The sequence below is a fragment of the Mixophyes fleayi genome, chromosome 2 (assembly GCF_038048845.1).
Source record: "Mixophyes fleayi isolate aMixFle1 chromosome 2, aMixFle1.hap1, whole genome shotgun sequence".
NCBI classification, from domain to species: domain Eukaryota; kingdom Metazoa; phylum Chordata; class Amphibia; order Anura; family Limnodynastidae; genus Mixophyes; species Mixophyes fleayi.
The window spans coordinates 308,696,539-308,710,923 of NC_134403.1; the positions used below are offsets into that span (position 1 = coordinate 308,696,539).

General features: G+C 42.1%; 1 protein-coding gene across 1 annotated transcript in view; it reads right to left on the reverse strand.

Annotated features, from left to right (window-relative positions):
* Positions 1–2,076: 2,076 nt before the first annotated feature.
* PDK3 (pyruvate dehydrogenase kinase 3) overlaps positions 2,077–14,385 on the reverse strand; it is a 56,516-nt gene continuing 44,207 nt past the window's right edge. Inside the window, exons 8-11 of the mRNA XM_075196517.1 lie at positions 8,857–8,958; positions 8,175–8,285; positions 7,562–7,675; positions 2,077–3,850 (exon numbers count right to left, since the gene is read on the reverse strand). Of these exons, the coding sequence (XP_075052618.1) occupies positions 3,707–3,850; positions 7,562–7,675; positions 8,175–8,285; positions 8,857–8,958 (471 nt within the window). The 3' untranslated portion in view covers positions 2,077–3,706. The remainder of the gene's footprint in view (positions 3,851–7,561; positions 7,676–8,174; positions 8,286–8,856; positions 8,959–14,385) is intronic.

A 14,385-nucleotide genomic window follows, 5' to 3' on the forward strand; every position in this document is an offset into this window, starting at 1 on the left:
TTTATGTGCTTTATTTTACTAACATTTTGCAACATTTCTAATTTTAACTAGGTGTTTACTTGATGTTATGTACTATTTTCTGACCTTTAGGGTTGGAATTCAATTCCCCTGAATTAGCGAGGTTTTAAAATATTGCCGCTATTACTGTATTTTATCCCGGCTCTCTGCTTGCAGCTCAGGGAGCTGTGAGCAAAAAGCCGGCATTGAAACTACTGTTATAATGGTAATTAAGAGCATTATTACCGTAATAACAGTAATAATGCACAGGTCACGTTACTTTTACCAGTAACGCAGCCAATTGAATTTCCCCCTAAGCTTATCAGAACTGCAGATATTTGAAATAACATTTTGATGGTGTGGCATGTTTTTGACAGCTAACTATTTCCCTCCTTCTGAAGGACACAGTGAAACCTTACTCAGTCTGGAATAAAAAAGTATTGCCCTATATAATCAAACAAATTAAACTAGACTAATTGTAAAAGAAAAAAATGTGTCTTTTTGCCACTTCCCATTTAAAAGGCTATATATATATATATATATATATATATATATATATATATATATATATATATATATATATATATATATATATATATATATATATATATAAATAAAATATATATATATATATATATATATAATATATATTTATTAGCATTTACCAACATTAATTGAAGCCGATTTACATGAACAAATCATATAAATGTACTTCAGTGACCAAATACATATCATGATTTTAGCATAAGTAATATTTAAGCATGATGCTCCCTCAAATGTACCTAACACATGTAAGCATGGTCGTAACTACCTGGGTAGCAGCTGAGCAGCAGCCACACAAACTGCTCTCTGGGCACTGCTCAGTGTCCCTCCCTAGAAATTTTGGGCAATGCTTCAAAAGTTCTATTTACGCCCTGCATTTAAGTATTGTTCAAACTACAGTTCCCTGTAGCCCAAATCCCTGATGCTATCAGTTCCCTGTAGCCCCAAATCCCTGATGCTATCAGTTCCCTGTAGCCCCAAATCCCTCATGCTATCAGTTCCCTGTAGCCCCAAATCCCTCATGCTATCAGTTCCCTGTAGCCCCAAATCCCTCATGCTATCAGTTCCCTGTAGCCCCAAATCCCTCATGCTATCAGTTCCCTGTAGCCCCAAATCCCTCATGCTATCAGTTCCCTGTAGCCCCAAATCCCTGATGCTATCAGTTCCCTGTAGCCCCAAATCCCTCATGCTATCAGTTCCCTGTAGCCCCAAATCCCTCATGCTATCAGTTCCCTGTAGCCCCAAATCCCTCATGCTATCAGTTCCCTGTAGCCCCAAATCCCTCATGCTATCAGTTCCCTGTAGCCCCAAATCCCTCATACTACAGTTACCTGTAGCCCCAAATCCCTCACTCTACAGTTCCTTGAAACCCATGAAAACTGAATTTATCTGGGATTTTTTTTTATTCATTTTACAAAAAGGGGATAAGAAAAGTGGATGATAAAGTGAAACTATAAAATAGTGAGACAAAACCGGAGATGGATATACACCTAAGCCCACTGTTTGTAGTTCAGAATCTTGGATATTGTTGGTAGATAGTTTTAAATCCTATTCTGAGGCACTCTCAATAGTGCATGTTTTCCAGATTTTTATATGATTATTAGTCTGAAAAATGTATATTAAATGACCCACATGTGCCATTTAATATTTCACCTGTGATTGTCTGAGGAAATCTGTAAACCCTACACTGATGGCCATATCAGAGGGTATGTAAAAAACAAGCGTTTTAGAAAACAATGGACTTATGACCAGGAAATCGTGACATTCTGAAGAAATTATACGCTCCTCCGTTTCACATTAATAGAAAATGGGGCATATCATCGTCAATGCAGAGCGATTCAGATGTCAGGATGCTGAATGAAAAATGACATTCTAAAATGGACATCTGCTTTAACCACTATAAAAACATTATAAAACAATCAAATCATTCAGAGGCAAATTATTTAAACCCTTACAGAATGAAAACAGGAAAAGAAAATAAAGGCAATCCATTCTTAAAAAAATAGGTTTATTGTTTTTCAGAAACGTTGTTTTAAAGTGATAGAAGACACATTAATCCATGAGGAAGAAAAACAGCCACTTCATTGAAACACTCAACAATATAAATAATACATAACCCTAGATAACTACATCACAAAAATCTGAAAAAATAAAGTATGTGGCAGAAAAAGAAAAATTTAAAAGGTTACATCAACAAAACATATTCTAAAAAGAAACGGACAGATTGCAACTTTAAATAATGTACAGTCTATTATTATCTTGCAAAACAACGAAATCATTTGCAATTCTACTTGTAGCCACTACTAAAGAAAACTAAAAATGCAAATGGTAAAATGTTTTAAAACAGAAGTAACTTTCTAACAATTGTCCTGAATGTTGCAATAAGGTGTGGTTGTATTTTGGTTGAAGCAAGATAGGAAGAAGTGATCTATATTGAAAATAAACAACAATGACTATGTAACAATGCACTGACATACCACTGTTTTGATTCTGAAAAAACACGTTTACATATTACTTACTATTGCATTACAATATTTTCATCTATGAAAACTGATGCTGCAAAGAAAGTGTCTTTGGTTTGAGGTGTTTATACAGAGGTAATATGGTCATTACCGTGGTAATCTTATGCCTTTTTTTCCATAAAGGAAGCTTAATATTACTGATTAGGCTTTTATTGCAAATTAAATTAAAAACTGAATAAGTAAAATTATTCCAGCCGTTGTCTAATATTGTATCAAATATTATATATCAGGTGTTATTTTAAATGATATTCAAATATTTAAATTCCATGTAACAAAAAACATCAAATGTTTTGCACTTCGATAGAGCACTAGTCTGTAAAAGTGGCAAATTGTAAATGGTTTTACACTTATTGATCTGCTGAATTCACCCACTTTCGCTGATTGGGCTGAATTTAATGAATTCAATAAGTAAAAATATCAGTGAACATAATGTTATAAAATATAAATGAACAGCTCTTACATGTATGAAGTGGTTTAGCGGCAACAGTCCTTTCCCTTATGAAAGAGCGTTCATAGTGCTCAAAAGGACATTTGAAAAGAAAAAGGAGGAGCGCGGTAAATCGTGGGGAACGCAAGATTAAAAAGGTCTTAAAAATTAACACACACACACACAGTAGATCTGATCAATTATAGTTGTGAGCACTGATATACTGAAGATAACTGTTCTGCTCTACATTGCGAAATATTATCACATAGGCAACTGGAGTGTATTAATCCATTTGTTAAAGGTAAATTGTAAGTATTACCTTACCATTTTACTCTATTAAATTTGAGTCTACCATTACAGAAAAAGAACTTATTGCAATAGATTACATTATAATAATTTACAGAAAAATAGCAGTAATCAGTTTTGTTACATAATTCCATATATAAACAAAAGCAGTGCAAATCCTATTGTTTTCGTCACCTCACTGGTTAAATCAAACCAAGTGTTGGTCACACATATTATTAAAAGCCATAGACAGTGCAACATGAGCAGTGAGCTACTGGCATAACAGGACACACTTGGTTTAATATTTAAATGTCTAAATTCAAGCTCCTCCCTCCTTATTACTCAGACAAGACTACTGACCAATCACCAACTATGCAATGCCAGGCAATGCCTTATGTAACGACAACTGCCACTTGGCAAGTAAACCCCAGGGCTACTTATTAGCCTTGTACTTCGAAGCATCCCGCGGCTCTCTGCTTGGATTGCTCCAGTCATCTGCTTCTGCAGGATTCTTGTAGTGTCGCCATGCTGACTTGTTAAATACTGGCAGTCTCTCAAATGACTCACCAGAAACAGCCTACATGTAGGGGGAAGAAAAAAAAAAAGGACTTTCATTTGAAAAAATATATACTTTCAACAATTTTCTTTTTCACAATCTGGTGGCAGATTCTAAAAAACCAACACGTTACATAAATATCCCGAATTACAGTCTGGAACTTTTAAACCTGTAATTATCAGTACCCAATCTTATCCCAATCTTCATAACATCGCTAAGGCGCAGTAAAGAGTAAATTATTTATCCCACCATGGCGATGCTTATGAAGTATATTCTTGTGTGTGAATGTGAATCATTATCATTTATTTATTTATATAGCGCCAGCAAATTCCGTAGCGCTTTACAATTGGGAACAAACATTAATAAAACAATACTGGGTAATACATACAGACAGAGAGGTAAGAGAACCCTGCTCGCAAGCTTACAATATTCTTGTGTGTGAATGTGAATGACAAGTTAATATAAAATATGGGTTAAAATGCAACAATAATTAATTAGTGTGAAGAAGTTTGCAAAGGGAAGTGAATATTTAATAAAATCCCATTCCTGGCCTCCCTTTAAGAAAACAGGAATCGCTTAAAAAGCCATTGTAAATATCAAGAAAAAAACAGAACCTGATTAGTTTCCGAAACATCAAATGGTCTCTATTTCCACTTTGATCTTTCAGAAGTAATTTTGCACAGAAAATGTGGGAATACAAAGGTTTTGTAATGGGTGAAAAATCACCAAATCCTCAATAGAGGATTGGTTGTTTGACACAGGTTATTCAATACAATCTAATGACACCCACACAGGTTATAATTTTTATGCTTTTATCAAATTACTTCTATTTTGATTGTATCTACATTCTTACGTGATACACAATTTTCTACATAATATTACTTCTAAAAAATTGCAATATTACCACACAAATTAAAATGTGTATTGTGCATTTACAACAGACACTCTGCAGTGTGATGGCATCTTAAAACTGGAGGGAAGGTTGAGAACAAGGAAGAAAAAATATGAGACAATGTGAGATGAAAAGAGAGTAACCATTATTAAGAGATTACATCAAGGAACAGAGACAGTGTAAGAACAGATGACTGAGGGGAGGTATGAGCATGGGGAGAAAAAGAAAGTGTGTGTAGGGGCGAGCGAGCAGGGAAGAGAGAGGCAGCGTGAGTAGGGGCGAGCGAGCAGGGAAGAGTTAGGCAGCGTGAGTAGGGGAGATTGAGCAGGGAAGAGAGAGGCAGCGTGAGTAGGGGAGATTGAGCAGGGAAGAGAGAGGCAGCGTGAGTAGGGGAGAGCGAGCAGGGAAGAGTTAGGCAGCGTGAGTAGGGGCGAGCGAGCAGGGAAGAGGGAGGCAGCGCGAGTAGGGGCGAGCGAGCAGGGAAGAGGGAGGCAGCGCGAGTAGGGGCAAGTGAGCAGGGAAGAGGGAGGCAGCGCGAGTAGGGGCGAGTGAGCAGGGAAGAGGGAGGCAGCGCGAGTAGGGGCGAGTGAGCAGGGAAGAGGGAGGCAGCGCGAGTAGGGGCGAGCGAGCAGGAAAGAGTTAGGCAGCGTGAGTAGGGGAGATCGAGCAGGGAAGAGAGAGGCAGCGTGAGTAGGGGAGAGCGAGCAGGGAAGAGTTAGGCAGCGTGAGTAGGGGCGAGCGAGCAGGGAAGAGGGAGGCAGCGTGAGTAGGGGCGAGCGAGCAGGGAAGAGGGAGGCAGCGTGGGTAGGGGCGAGCGAGCAGGGAAGAGGGAGGCAGCGCGAGTAGAGGCGAGCGAGCAGGGAAGAGGGAGGCAGCGCGGGTAGGGGCGAGCGAGCAGGGAAGAGGGAGGCAGCGCGGGTAGGGGCGAGCGAGCAGGGAAGAGGGAGGCAGCGCGGGTAGGGGCGAGCGAGCAGGGAAGAGGGAGGCAGCGCGAGTAGAGGCGAGCGAGCAGGGAAGAGGGAGGCAGCGCGAGTAGAGGCGAGCGAGCAGGGAAGAGAGAGGCAGCGTGGGTAGGGGCGAGCGAGCAGGGAAGAGGGAGGCAGCGTGAGTAGGGGCTAGCGAGCAGGGAAGAGGGAGGCAGTGTGAGTAGGGGCTAGCGAGCAGGGAAGAGGGAGGCAGTGTGAGTAGGGGCTAGCGAGCAGGGAAGAGGGAGGCAGCGTGGGTAGGGGCGAGCGAGCAGGGAAGAGGAAGGCAGCTTGAGTAGGGGCGAGCGAGCAGGGAAGAGGGAGGCAGCGTGAGTAGGGGCGAGCGAGCAGGGAAGAGGGAGGCAGCGTGAGTAGGGGCGAGCGAGCAGGGAAGAGGGAGGCAGCGTGAGTAGGGGCGAGCGAGCAGGGAAGAGAGAGGCAGCGTGAGTAGGGGCGAGCGAGCAGGGAAGAGAGAGGCAGCGTGAGTAGGGGAGATCGAGCAGGGAAGAGTTAGGCAGCGTGAGTAGGGGAGATCGAGCAGGGAAGAGTTAGGCAGCGTGAGTAGGGGAGATCGAGCAGGGAAGAGAGAGGCAGCGTGAGTAGGGGAGAGCGAGCAGGGAAGAGAGAGGCAGCGTGAGTAGGGGAGAGCGAGCAGGGAAGAGAGAGGCAGCGTGAGTAGGGGAGAGCGAGCAGGGAAGAGAGAGGCAGCGTGAGTAGGGGCGAGCGAGCAGGGAAGAGAGAGGCAGCGTGAGTAGGGGCGAGCGAGCAGGGAAGAGAGAGGCAGCGTGAGTAGGGGCGAGCGAGCAGGGAAGAGAGAGGCAGCGTGGGTAGGGGCGAGCGAGCAGGGAAGATGGAGGCAGTGTGAGTAGGGGCTAGCGAGCAGGGAAGAGGGAGGCAGCGTGGGTAAGGGCGAGCGAGCAGGGAAGAGGGAGGCAGCGTGAGTAGGGGCGAGCGAGCAGGGAAGAGGGAGGCAGCGTGAGTAGGGGCGAGCGAGCAGGGAAGAGAGAGGCAGCGCGAGTAGAGGCGAGCGAGCAGGGAAGAGGGAGGCAGTGTGAGTAGGGGCTAGCGAGCAGGGAAGAGGGAGGCAGCGTGGGTAGGGGCAAGCGAGCAGGGAAGAGAAGCAGCGCGAGTAGGGGCGAGCGAGCAGGGAAGAGAAGCAGCGCGAGTAGGGGCGAGCGAGCAGGGAAGAGAAGCAGCGTGAGAAGGGGCGAGCGAGCAGGAAAGAGAGGCAGTGTGAGTAGGGGCGAGCGAGTAGGAAACAGAGGCAGCGTGAGCAGTGCCGTAACTAGGGCTGTGCGACAGGGGCGACCGCCCAGGGCGCAATGCTGAAGGGGGGCGCAATTTAGGAATTTTTTAGGTTAATTTGGTTAAAATTGAGGGCTAGGGGGGTAGCATTTGTCTTTCTTGCCCCGGACGCTAGAATTCTAAGTTACGGCTCTGAGCGTGAGGAGAGGCGAGCGAGAAGGTAAGAGAGGCAGCGTGACCAATGGGAAGAGCAGGGAAGAGGAGAGAACAAAGAGAACAACAAACAAAAAAACAGTGTAAGGAAAGCTCATACAGTTTCATCTGATGTGGCTATTGTGCATGTCACAGGAATAGAGCCATCCTTTACCAATTTAACAGAAGTAAATGTTTTAATATATAATTTACAGTCTAAACTTGCCTCCTGATTGTCTGTAACATCATGGGCTGGCATTTAGCATTAATAAAATACATTTTAAAAAAACTTTCAAATCCCTACTTCCTCCATTTGATAAGTAGTAAAATAATTGAAACAGAAATTTAAATAATGTCATTATTTAAACAAAGTAAATAATGATCATGAAGGCAAAAAAAAAAAATATCTTCACACAATTCTTAGGAGATAGATAATACCTTTAGATAGATAACTGCATCAGTCCCCACACCTTCCATGGAGTAGAGTTGAAGGTCTCCTTGGAAATAGCGAGCATAGAGTTGAGAGATGGGCAGTCCATAACCGAAACCAGCCTTAAATCCATGGAAACGAGATTCAAGTAATTAGTTTTTGTTTCAGTACATTAGAGAATTAAATTAGTTGTATTTTGCTACTTAAATCATAGCATGGTCAAAACACACTTATTGAATAATACAAGTTTGATTACTCAAAGCACTTCATGTATTCACTTTTGATTTCAATCAACTTTATTCTCTGAAGAATTAATATAAAATGGATTTGATTGATGGCAAAGTCAGCTACACCAAGCAGAGTGAAGTATCATGAGGTTTTCAGTATAAATTTAAGCAGAGGAGGGCTGGCAAATTTTAGCCTGGGGGTAAGATTCAACTCAGTAGCCTATTAGGAACATTTTAAATAAAAAAAAAAAAATGCATGTGGCTCGGTGACCCAGTCTAAGGTAGCCTACTATGTGACCGGCCTGGGAGGCACATGCCTCCTTGCTCCCCAGCGCAGCCTGTACCTGAAGTTAAGTAATTTTTAGTGAATATCACATATTGATCAAAAACTTACCAAGGGAACTGCTCTGCTTGGCTCCAGACTGGGTTTGGGTGCTGTTGAATACATGTAATTGAACAATCGATCAATCTTCCTTAGTGGCACCCCTCCACCCTGGTCAGTAATCTAAGAGAAAGAAAATAGTAAAACAGAACATCTTTTGCAATAAATGCTTACTAACAGTTGCATCTCAATGGCAAGTTGCACAACGCAGCATTTGGTCATCGTTTTTGTGATTCTCCAAACAGCTATTACACCTTATTGGAGGTGTTCTGTGCTAACATCACGAGTCCTGGAGGGGAACACTTTTACTTGATCCGTGTGTGTGTGTGTGTGTGTGTGTGTGTGTGTGTGTGTGTGTATTTTATTTTTAGATAATATGTGGATGAGGGGGGAGGGGTGGTGGCATGTGGCATACAGGGTATTCTTATGAAAGAGCAGAGGCATTCTGAAACTTGGCCTACAGCCTATACGTGGTTGCAATGTATACTCCTGTAAAGTAACCCCCATCATCTGGATGACTGAACTAAAACAGCGAAAAACTGCTGTAGAGGACCACTGCAGAAGGTACAGGTTTTTTAAGCCCCCTTCACCAACACATTATATTAGATAAATAATAGTTTACTGTAGAGGTACACTTTAAGTACTTCAACGTTAGAGAATGCGGGACAATTGTAATTTTCTGTATGAAATGTACCTTAATTGAAAGATCTTCTTTCCCAAGCGTGACTAATGTCTTTATAGGTGGCAGAGATTCCATACTGTCCTCATGCCGCTCTACAGTTGCTCTCATTGAATTCTAGATTGAAGAAACATCAAAGATAAAATATCACTGTAGCGTTATATATGGTCCCTATGATGGCTATGGAAATAATGAGTTGAAAGAACACAGATGCACACATACACTTAAACACTTCAGTAGTGAACTCCAAGATGTTATAGCAACTATACACCTTTTGGGCTATCTATGCCTGTTTAAACAGTTTGGACAGTGGATGCTGTAACTCTCCCATATGTACTGAAATCATAAGCCTTGAGGAGTCTCACTGAGAGGTTTCACACACCTGCATATGCTTGCCCACACTTGTGCATGTACACATCTATGATCAGTTACTGGTAATGAGCAGCTCACAGGCTAATCCCACCTGTTGCTTACACAAAGTGGAGGCAGTCATTAAGAAAATGCAATTTTATTTCTAATGGTAATTACTACAGTTTTATTGCAAGTTGTCCTTTCACTATTTGTTTGTTTAAACCTTTTTTGGCTAGTGTTGGTTGGGGGAGTTTATTGTGGTCTTGATTGAAGAACGCTGATCACATGTGTCTGTTAATCAGATATATTCATAGTAGAATGGCTGCAAAGCCAGTGATGGCTGCATAGTTAGTGTATATATATCTAAGTGTATAGATACAAATGTAAACAAAAAATTTAAACAGCATAATTCGGAGTTATACCGGAGAAAACAGGAGAAGAACATTCTGCCTATTAACTCAGCTACACAGGGACTACAGTCAGTATTCACTTGAAACTCCATTTTCTACCTCTGATGTTTTCAACTCACCCTGGATACAAGCTCCATGCAGCATGAGGACTGTTTTGAACTCTGATCTTATTTTCTTCTCATTTCATGAAAGTTTGTTTTATATGTCAGTTTGGTTTCACTGCAAAATCCACTATGTTTAATCAGCCTGCTGTACTACTTGCTCAACCACTCCCTACCCATGCTACATTATTTCAGTCCCCTATCTTTATCACTGTGCTCTCAGTTCTACTTAATGCTTTGTCTGCCATCACAATTAGGAAGAATTGATACTGATTTTGAACCACTCTCCTCTCTCATGACTCTGCAAAAACTCAGCTATTCAATCACCTGCTCTTTATTACTCTCCATTCAACACTTCCACCCATTCCCCCACATGACTACCACATCATTACTCTATACTATCCAGACATCCATGGATAAACTACATTTGCTGCAGCATAGCTCTGCACTACTTATCTGATTACACTGGACATTGCAATTAGGTAATTCCTTAATTCCCTAATTTTTGCTATTTGACTCATAAATCCCAATGCTTGCCAAAATATTTTACTTTCTCTCTTTTCATGGCATTATCTTTAGGACTATATCATCCCTCACCCATCCTGCAACACACACCTCTGTCCACATTGCCCCTTCATTACTTCACTCACCTCTAGTGAACACTCATGAACTGTTTTCCTATTTAAATTCGATAACTTTAACAGCCGCACCATGCCACCAGAATCTAAAACAACAGACATCTTACAATCATCTTACCTACTTTTCTTCATCACTGCTTCTATTAGCTGGTGATATATCACCTAATCCAGGTCCCCCTCAATTCTCCCACACGCATATATCTGAAGACCACAGAAATCCAGCAAACCTTAAACGCATCTCCTGTCTCCCCTCTCTTCCAAAGTCCTTTAAATGTGCCCTTTGGAATGCACGTTCTGTTTGTAACAAACTTACCTCCATTCATGATCTCTTCCTCTCAAACAACCTCAACCTTCTAGCAATAACAGAAACATGGCTCATGCAATCAGACACTGCCTCACCTGCAGTCCTTTCACATGGTGGTCTTCATTTCACCCACACCCCCAGACCGGGAGGCAGACAAGGAGGAGGGGGTTGGACTACTTCTCTCCCCACAGTGCACATTCACAGTTCTACCAAGTGTCCCATCACTCACATTCACATCTTTTGAAGTACATACTGTTAGGATTTTTAACCCATTCTCTATGCGTGTTGCTGCCATCTATCGCCCCCCTGGTCCACACCAACAATTTCTTGAACACTTCTCTGCATGGCTCCCTCACTTCTTATCTACTGATATCCCCACCATCATCATGGGTGATTTCAACATCCCCATTTCTAATCCACGTTCCAATGCTGCTTCCAAACTACTCTCTCTTACCTCCTCACTTGATCTCTCCCAGTGGATTGAATCCGCTACTCATCAGGATGGCCACTGTCTTGATCTTGTTTTCTCTAGACTATGCTCAGTTTCTCATTTCCTAAACACTCCTTTCCCTCTCGGGGATCATCACCTTATTACCTACTCGCTCACCCCCAGTTCTTTACTCTCCCTAGTGTCAAACTCTTCCAAGCCTCCTCACAACCGCAGGAATTTCAACTCTATTGATTTTCAACAGTTTTCCATCTCTCTCCAACACCTTCTCTCCCCAATTTCTACATTCTCCTCCCCTGATCGGACAGTACCCCATTTTCATCAAACCCTAGCAACTGCCCTGGATCAAGTGGCTCCAGCGACACTACATACTTCGCGTAGTATTCGTTGCCAACCGTGGCACACTACAGTAACACGAACTCTACAAAAACTTTCTCGTAAAGCAGAACTTCACTGGCGTAAATCTTGTGCCTCTAATAATTTCATCACATATACGGATATCTACCACTCCTATAGAAATGCTCTGGACACTGCTAAACAAGCATACTTCCGATCTCTCATCTATGCTCAGGCTTCTAACCCCAAACGCCTCTTGAACACATTTAACTCTCTTCTGAATCCTCCTGCCCCAAATCCTCCAACTAACATCAGTGCACAGGATCTTGCTTCCTATTTCAAGGACAAAATTGATAAGATCAGGCTTGAAATGGTATAATCTCCCTTGACATGCAATCGGCTCAATTCCTTTGTAGCACCCTCTGACACTCTCTCGTCATTTGATCCAACAAATGAAGAGGAAGTTTCTACTCTCTTCTCATCTTCCTACTCTACCTTCTGTCCTCTTGATCCCATTCCCTCACAAATTGGTATGTCCCTGTCTCCTGTTCTCATTCTCCCTCTAACTAAAATCTGTAATCTCTCTCTTTCTACTGATATTTTTCCATCACTATTCAAGCATGCAGTGATTACTCCCATTTTAAAAAAACAAAATTCTGACCCTAACTCTCTCGTAAATTACCGCCCCATCTCCCAACTCCCATGCCCCTCTCCAGGCTTCTGGAGAGAATTGCCTACACTCGCCTCACACAATTTCTTACAGCAAACAACCTGTTGGATCCTCTTCAGTCAGGCTTTTGCTCTCAACACTCCACAGAGACTGCGCTGACCAAGGTTGTCAATGATTTGATCACAGCAAAAAATAATAACCATTACTCTCTTCTGATTCTCCTGGATCTCTCTGCTGCATTTGACACTGTTGACCACTCTCTCCTAATACAAACGCTATAATCCCTAGGTCTTGAAGGCACTGTCCTATCCTGGTTCTCATCCTACCTATCTAATCGCTCTTTCAGTGTTAATTTCTCTGGATCCACCTCTGCTCTGCTTCCTTTATCAGTTGGAGTACCACAAGGCTCAGTCCTAGGTCTTCTGCTATTCTCTATCTACACCACTTCTCTTGGAAAACTAATAAGCTCCTTTGGATTTCAGTATTATCTCTATGCGGATGATACACAAATTTATCTATCCTCTCCTGATCTTTCACCATCTGTGTTGTCTCGCGTTACTGACTGTCTTTCTGCCATTTCATCTCGGATGTCTCCCGCCAACTCAAACTCAATCTTTCAAAAACTGAATTAATAATATTCCCACCCAAAAACAGAAGCTTCCTGCCTGACATTTCAATTTCTGTTGATAACATGACCATAAATCCCACCCCGCAAGCTTGTTGCTTAGGTGTAATCCTTGATTCACAACTGTCATTTATTCCCCACATCAACTCTATATCTAAATCATGTTACATACACCTAAAGAACATTTCCAGAATACGCACATATCTGACACAAGACACCGCAAAAACATTAATTCATGCACTCATCATCTCCCGCATCGACTATTGCAATCCCCTCCTTACTGGTCTTCCCAAAGTCAGACTTAAACCCTTACAATCTATTTTGCATGCAGCTGCTAGATTGATTTTCCTTACTAACCGTTATTCCTCTGCTGAGCCACTTTGTCAGTCTCTACATTGGCTGCCTGTATTTCAACGAATCCAATATAAAATTATTCTACTAACATACAAGGCCATCAACAAAATTGCACCGACATACATTTCCGCACTGGTCTCGAAATATCTCCCCATTCGACACCTCCGTTATGCACAAGATCTACGTCTCTCCTCCACTATCATCACATCCTCCTATTCTCGGTTACAGGATTTTTTCCGGGCTGCACCCACTTTGTGGAATTCCCTCCCTCGCACAGTAAGACTTTCCTCTAGTCTTCAAACCTTCAAGCGTTCACTGAAAACCCACCTCTTCAGACAAGGTTATGATATTCCTCAACCATCATCTTAATTTCCCTAGATTACCCTATTACCATCCTCTACACAGCTAACGCAAGACAACAACCCTCTGACCAACATTGCAACACACACAGCCCACTCAATACTTTTACCTTTGCGTTCTAGCTAAACCATTATGCAATATGATGTAGCACATGCCCTTGTGTTTCAAACTCCCATTGTCCTATAGATTGTAAGCTTGCGAGCAGGGTTCTCTTACCTCTCTGTCTGTATGTATTACCCAGTATTGTTTTATCAATGTTTGTTCCCAATTGTAAAGCGCTACGGAATTTGCTGGCGCTATATAAATAAATGTTGATGATGATGGTGATTTTGTGGCATTGACCAACAACATGACAAAACAAAATTCACAAGGAACAGCTGACATAATTTCACACCTCATTGAGATCACTGGTTCCTGGTGAGATAATAGGCTGCATTCATCAACATCATCATCCACATTTACATTCTTGTGGATATTGCTTTGTGTAGGTGACCGAAGTGTTGTTAAGGTAGAATCTTTAACATGAATTCCCTTTTACAATAATGCAATATATGCAAGAGTGACACACAACCTGATTATTTCACTAAGCAGGTAATGCCAGGTAAATGTAATTGCATATGTCAGAAGAATGACAACTTAAAAGAAAAACATTTCAATATGACAGTGCAACAAATATACAGTTTGGGCTTTGTCCAAGTCAAATGTTTTACATATAATGAGAGGCCCACTTTAATTATGTGAGCTAATGCTTTTAAGCTTCGGCTATAGGGCGTGATATACTATTGTTTTCCACCTGAGCATTTGGAGAGAGACCATTACACTGATTATGGTGTAGGTATCGGCAGTGCGAGGTATCGCCTGCTTTGCACCAGTAGGGGCATACGGCTGCTACAAGCTTTTTTTGGCACCAACATAATTAAAGCACTGAGCAACAAGACGACTGAACT